This window comes from Colobus angolensis, unplaced genomic scaffold (genome assembly GCF_000951035.1).
Source record: "Colobus angolensis palliatus isolate OR3802 unplaced genomic scaffold, Cang.pa_1.0 Scaffold273, whole genome shotgun sequence".
Taxonomy (NCBI): domain Eukaryota; kingdom Metazoa; phylum Chordata; class Mammalia; order Primates; family Cercopithecidae; genus Colobus; species Colobus angolensis.
This window is the reverse complement of record NW_012115966.1, coordinates 3,011,443-3,019,022: the sequence shown is the minus strand read 5'-3', so window position 1 is coordinate 3,019,022 and position 7,580 is coordinate 3,011,443. Positions and strand designations below refer to the sequence as shown.

At 39.1% G+C, this 7,580-nt stretch overlaps 1 protein-coding gene across 1 annotated transcript in view; it reads left to right on the top strand.

Annotated features, from left to right (window-relative positions):
- Positions 1–6: 6 nt before the first annotated feature.
- Positions 7–7,580, top strand: part of LOC105516087 (protein FAM102B) — a 69,116-nt gene continuing 61,542 nt past the window's right edge. The window contains exon 1 of the mRNA XM_011948152.1: positions 7–210. Coding sequence (XP_011803542.1) covers positions 74–210 — 137 coding nt within the window. The 5' untranslated portion in view covers positions 7–73. The remainder of the gene's footprint in view (positions 211–7,580) is intronic.

The window sequence follows — 7,580 nt, the reverse complement described above, 5'->3', positions numbered from 1 at the left end:
GATCCAGGGCTCGGCCAAGCTGAGGCGGCGGCGCCCGGCCGTGCGCCCAGCTTGCAGGCGCCTGGCTCTCACGATGATGAAGAAGAAGAAGTTTAAGTTTAAGGTGGACTTCGAGCTCGAGGAGCTCTCCTCAGTGCCCTTCGTCAATGGGGTCCTCTTCTGCAAGATGCGGCTGCTGGACGGCGGCAGCTTCACCGCCGAGTCCTCCAGGTAACTCGCCTCCCGCGCTTCCTCGCCTGGGTCTGCTTGGCCAGGGCTTGTTGGATAGGCAGCATCTCTCCTTGGCCCATTTGCTCGCCTTTCCCTAGGGACCGCTCTGAAATCAGTCGAATTTATTGATCTGCAAAGTGCTTTGCAAATGGGTTCTTCTCAGCTGGCCTTGGCTCCTGCGCTCCTGACTCCAGATGGTGCCTGGTATCTGCTCTTCCCTCCCAAATCCTCTAGAAATGGGAGCAATGGCCGGAGGGAGAGGATGCTTCTGGTTTCTCTTAAGACATGTCCATATTTGTGAAATGCAAAGTAGAACTTGAGCTGTTAAAAACAAAAATAACACAAACTGCTGGAGTTCCAAGAGCCCAGCTCTGAACAGAAACCTAGGCTTAGCACAATTCTTTCTCCCTTGTAGATTACATGGGGACTTGGCCACCCAGTCTGAGACTGGAGTAGGCCTGGCCGGGCTTGACTTGAGTCAAGTGCTCCTGGCAGACGAGACAACGGTCTGTGCCTCATCAGAGAGCGGCGTCTCCAGTTAGACGCTAATGCTGGATGAATTAGTCTTGAAGCAGCCACTAGTGGATCTCCTTGTGGAGAGCTTAGAGCCAGACGGGGAGCCCAGGCCCAGCCCTCATTTTAAAATGAGCCCCTGGGCACTCCCAGATAGAGGCATTAGCAGGTTACAGAATGAAGCTATTAAATAATAGGTGTGGCATTAATAATAGGTGTGGCAGTGTTTCTTGAGTAATTTCAGAGCTACTCACAGGTTGACAGATGTACCCTAAGGTGCTTTCTTTAAATATGTATATAGAGAGAAAACAATTTTTTTAATGAACTTTTGAGTTCCTGAGATCAAGAAGGGTTAAAAGCTAATGTTTATTTTGCCCATATATACTGGTCTTAGACTTTATTTTTGCCCTAAAAATATTCTACTTAAAAAAAATTCAGTCATCCCATTTATAGTGTAAAGGAAATAATGTCACTGGATTGTGGAATTGGGGCCAGAAACTTGTCTTCTGGGGCCATATTGAAGGCTATGGAAGTCAGAAAATGTCTAGTTGGCTAAACCAAAGGATATATGAAATTAATAGTTTGCTGAAGACCGTTTTTAAAATTAAACTGTGGTGACACGTCAGTGGATATTCAGCTAAGTATTTTAAACACCTGTTAGAGAAGAATGTAACATATTTTGGTGCAAAAAAAAACATTGGACTGTCTCTTAGTTGTGAAAAAGCCTAAGCCAATTCGTGAAGGTCCTGTTGGTGCAGGTAACAGTCTTACCCTGAGGCCTAGACTGTTTTTCTGCAGGGTCCCACGCCCAATGTCAGGCAGTTAGACTGGCGCTCCTGGGCCAGTGGTGACACCTGGTGGTCAGGGCATTTGTCTACGGGGCTTCCTTCCTACCTCTGTTATGTTGATTTGACTTACTTCCCACAAGTCAGTTATTCTTTCGTTGTAGGCAGTCATTTATTCAGCCAATATATGTTGGCTTCTAAATATATTATCTTATTTAATTCTCACAGCAAGTCTATAAGGTAGGGGTCCCATTTTGTAGATAAATAAACTGAGGCTCAGAAAGCATAACTCACTTTCCTAAGGTCCCCTCAGCTGGTAAGTGCAATGCCAAGATTCTGATCAGGCCTGTGTAACTTCAAACAGGGTGATGCCAGATAAAGAAGTAAATCGTGTGCCATATATGAAAGTTTCTGAATAGGGAGCTTCCTAATGATTTTAATGAGCAAAAAGTATATTCCGCAAGACTTAGAAATGAAAAAGTTGAGTATCTTGGGTTAAACTCACGCCTTTTTCTTCCAACTAAAATTTGACTGTGATCAATTTGATTTTAAGTAAGATTAGGAATAGTGCTCTGTATAGCCAAACCAAAAAGCCATATAGTGTGAGGGAAATGACTCATAATAAGGAGCCTGTGCCTTTGACATAAGGTAGAGATAGTTGGTGTAAAGCTAAGAGCAAGGGTTTGGAATGTGGTGGGTCTAAGCTTAAACCCCAGTTCCACTGTGGTAAACCTGGATGGGTTACTTAGAGTCCCAAAACTTCTGTATGTGAAATAGAAACCATCACTGACGTGTGGTGGTGTGAGGATTTAGTGAGATGATGTGCCCAAAACACCTAAACAGTGCTTTAGCATCCAGTTGGCATTTAAAGAGGAGACCAGGAACTTGTCCAAGAAGGTCCAATTGCTTTAGATGTGATATTTGATTCCTTTATCCTAACAACTACAAAATTGTTGGTTTGAGAAGGAGGCCTCATTTTACAAGAAAAAAAGAAAGAAAGAAAGAAAATCTGAAATATCTAAAGGAAGTGAATTATTTCAAAATCACAGAACTTTTAATTAGTGGGTGCCAGTCAAGGCAGTGCATCTCTAATTGAACGCTAGATTTTAACTTTTAAAAAATTGCTGTATGTGTCCCTTAAGGTCAGGTATAGTTAACACTGTAACATTTCTCCTGTAAAAATATGAAATGAATTACATAGAAAGGAGGTAACATAGCAGGCTAAAGACTGCTATTCTTAGAAAGGCCTATGTACATGGCTGGCCCTTGGCTGGCATCTGGGAGCTTGAATGGTAAATGGTTCCATACATGATATAAAACTACCTAAATGATACGAGTGGCTCACTGTGCCTAGACTGTACAGAGTGGTTTATGCTAAATTCCATCTGGAATTTTGGTTCTTGCTAGGCAGCCTGCATGACTGGCCCTAATACGAATTTTGGGCATTGAGTCTCTTACGAGTTTCCGTGTTAGACAGCACATCACAATTTAATGCTAGGGAAATTAAGTGTGTGATGATTCGACTTTGTATCTTTATATTGTAGTAAATCTTAGCCTTGAGTAGGACTGTATGCTGAGTCCTGTGAGTCCTAATGAATCACCAAATTCAGGATTAGTCTTGGAGACTCCCCGATGGATGAACCTATATAAAATAATACTCATCTTGCTACAGAAAAGCCTTAGAGGCACACAGAAAATTACATATATAGATATAGATATAAATAGAGAGACCCAAATATATATAGGTCATATACATTTGATATATATATTAATATATTTGGCTTTGTACAACAACTAAACATGCAGATCATTTATTGTTCACCAAATATTAGTTGAGCATTTACCAGGTTTCTATTAATAGCTCTCCATCTGGGATTGTGAGAAGTACAACAAATATAAGGATCCACAAGGGAATTACTTCTAATGAAATTAGATCATAGATGTATAATTGCTTGACAGCAGAAGACAGTGTGACTTAGTGCCCAATCAATGGATCAGACAATATATGAGTGTTGTTGAAATTCTAAAGCAAAAAAGTTTATTTACAACTGTAATGGTTACTGATAACCACATTGGCATTTCAGTGGAGCACGCTGGGAGGATGAATTTGCATTGACAAAGTGAGGGTGGGAGGACAGCTTGAGCAAGTCATTAATAGGAGTTGATGATAGATCAGCCTAATTGCAGAGCCTTCTTGTTGAACAGAAGCAGAAGCTCAGATTAGAGAAACACTTTGAATACCATTGTAAAGAGTTTCTTTCTACTCTCTTTCTACAAATGAGAGTCGCTTTCTACTGCTCGTAGGGTAAAATTAAACCCAAGATTCTTGAACTGAGTTGTGTGATTAAAGTGGTGTTTAACCTGGCTGATAGGCTGATGCTATTTGTATTCAAGGTTGGGTGGGGGGGAAATTAGAGATAGGGAGACAAATTAGGAAGCTATTAAAATAACCCAAGCAGGAGCTAATGAGAACCTGAACTCGGAGATGTCTCATATAAGTGACTGATAAATGATAATGTTATGACAGATGCCTTGATGCCACGACAGAAGTAAAGAAGTCAGGAAAATAATTTGTTTTGTTTAAGGGGAATATTGCATATGGTGGTGGAAGATATGGTGGGTTAAGTTGCATACTTAGCACTCTACATTTGAGGTGACAGTGAGCCTGATGAGTAGTTGGAGGCATTTATTACGGTATGTGGATTTCTTAGATGTTGTCTATTGAAGCCATATAGGACTGCTTACTAAACTTATTTAGAATTTCCTTACATTGTTTTTACCCTTTTAAAGATTATTACTGAAAAAAGGCCAGGCATAGTGGCTCATGCCTGTAAATCCCAGCACTTTGGGAGGCTGAGGCGGGCAGATTCGTTGAGCTCAGGAGTTTGAGACCAGCCTGGGCAACATGGCAAAACCCCATTTCTACAAAAAATATACCAAAAAATTAGCTAGCTGTGGTGGTGGGCACCTGTAGTGCCAGCTACTCAGGAGGCTAAGGTAGGAGGATCACTTGAACCCCAGAGGCGGAGGTTGCAGTGAGCCGAGATCACCGCCGCTGCACTCCAGCCTGGGCAACAGAATAAGACCCTATCTCAAAAATAAATAAATAAAGATTATTAGTGAAAATTAATTTTAAAATCCAGTTTTTCTCAGAATTGTTTTCAATGAAGAGATTAGAAAAATATAAAGATTAAAAGGTAATTATTTGTGATAAATGGTATTAAAATGATCAGGGTAAATTGTCAGACTTTTACATGCCATAGTTAATAAAATATTTGGAAAATACATTGTACAATTATAGTGGTCTATTCAACTGAGGCTAAATTGTTGCCTAATAAAATATAGTCATGTATCCCTTAACAATGAGGATCTGTTCTGAGGAGCGCATCCTTAGGCGATTTCATCATTGTGCAAAAGTCATAGAGTGTACTTACACAAACCTAGATGGTATAGTCTACTACGTGCTTAGGCTATATCGTATAGCCTGTTGCTCTGCCCACATTGTATATTTGGTCTGTTGTTGACCAAAATGTCCTCATGCAGTACATGACTGTATTTCTGAAGATGTTTCAAAAGGACAATATTATTGTATTTAAATATTTTCACAGTACTTCCTCTGCAAAGGCATTTAAATCACTTTTGAGGTTTATTAAAACTGTCAGGGCAGGTTTGATTCTGGCCTACTTAAAGGAATAATTGGAAGACATTTTTCCTATATCTTTTAGAATTCCCTAGTTTGCCTTATTTTGTTCATCTTTTTTTGTGCTGATAGCCAAATAGTTTTCTAAGTTTCACATGAGGCTGTGGCAGAAACACATGTGAATTTGGGGAGTGTCCGGGAAGCTGATGAGCACATCTGTGTACTGGACCTTTTACTTTGTAAACAAGTGGAAAGAATTTTTTTCTTTTGGCCAGAGTACATCCTTCTGTTTTCAAGATTTTAGTTCACTGCACATTGTGTATTTCTTTTTAGTAAACTTTTCTTATTGAAAAAGTGATACAGATTCATGTGGAAATTTTAGAAAATAGAAAGGCAAAAAGAAAGGAACAAAAATTGCCCATAAATGAACCACCCAGGGATAATCACTATTATAAATATTTTAGTATAGAAATAAGGAGCCTTTATTGATCCGTACACATACATGTATACCCACGCTTCCCCACACGACTATCACATATCCTTTTTAAGCCAAAATGAGATTATACTATACTTAGTATGGTTTTTTACTTCATATGTCTTTTCATATCATTAAATATTCAATTACAAAATTATTATTATTATTATTTTTTTTTTTTTTTTTGAGACGGAGTCTCGCTCTGTCGCCCAGGCTGGAGTGCAGTGGCCGGATCTCAGCTCACTGCAAGCTCCGCCTACCGGGTACGCCATTCTCCTGCCTCAGCCTCCTGAGTAGCTGGGACTACAGGCGCCCACCACCTCGCCCAGCTAGTTTTTTGTATTTTTTAGTAGAGACGGGGTTTCACCATTTTAGCCAGGATGGTCTCGATCTCCCGACCTCGTGATCCGCCCGTCTCGGCCTCCCAAAGTGCTGGGATTACAGGCTTGAGCCACCGCGCCCGGCCTACAAAATTATTTTAATAGATGCATATTATTCTATTGTATGAGTTTCCATCATTTATTGAACCAAGTCACTTTTAAAGTCTCCTTTCCTTTTTTGTTAATAGTTTTATAAATAAACTACAATAAATATCCTTATAACCAAGTTTGGTATACATCCATTATTATTTATTTAGGATTAACACTTAGAAATGGAATTATAGAGTCACAGGGCATGCAGATTTTTAAGGGTTTTGATATATATTTTCAACTTGCTCTTCAGTGCATTAATTGATTTTTTAAGATCAGTAATCACTAACAAGCAGCAAATTATCAAAAGCTACTAGCAGTAGAAAGTACTATCTGACCATATGGCACAGAATTCTTTATACCCTAGATCCAGCAACCCCTCTCCTAGGTATACATTTGAAGGAATTGAAATCAGTATGTTGAAGAGAATTCTGTGCTCTCATTGTCTTTGCAGCATTATTTACAATAGCCAAGTTATTGAAACAACCTGAGTGTCTGTAAACAGATGAATGGATAAAGAAAATGTGGTATATACAATGGAAATTATTCAGCCTTTAAAAAAAAAAAAAAGGAAATCATGTCATTTATGACAACATGGATGAACCTGGAGGACTTTTTTTTTAAAGTGAAATAAGCCAGGCACAGAAAGACAAATACTGCATCATCTCACATATATGTGGGATATAAAAAAGGTGAACTCATAGTGGGTGAGGGGACAGAGAGATGGGGAACTATTGGTCATAGGGTACAGATAGGATGGATGTGTTCAGATCCGTTGTACAAACTGCTAACTATAGTTAATAACAATGTCTTATACTTGAAAATTGCTAAGAGAATAGATCATAAGTGTTCTCCAACAGCAAAACAATAAGTGTGTGAGTTGATGGATATGTTAATTGGCTTGATTTAACAATTTCACAATATATACACATATCAAAACATTACATAGTACACAGTGAGTATATACAATTTTTGTCAACTGTATTTTAATAAAGATAAGTAATTAAAATTTAAAAATTTTAATTAAAAAAATTCCTTATACCCTGACCAGAAATGGAGTCATCAATTCACATTATTAAAATACCAGGAATAATAGCAACTGAAATTTATTTGAGCACTTTCCCAGTGCATCAGGAACTTTTCTAAGCCTTTACATTTAATCTTCAAGATATTCCTGTGAGGAAGGTACTATTATTATGTCATTATCATTATTAGTACCCTTGCCATTATTATTGCTGCTATTACATCCATTTTATACCTGGGGGAACAGAAGCACAAAGAGATGCTGAAAGTTACTCAGCTAGTAAGTGGTAGAGCTAGGAGGCATTCTAGCTCCAAGGACCACTGTTAATCACTAAATTCTACTGCCTTTCAGGCTTTGTGTTGTATGCGTTCTCATTTTTTTTTTTTTTTTTGAGGCGGAGTCTCGCTCTGTTGCCCGGACTGGAGTGCAGTGGCCGGATCTCAGCTCACTGCAAGCTCCGCCT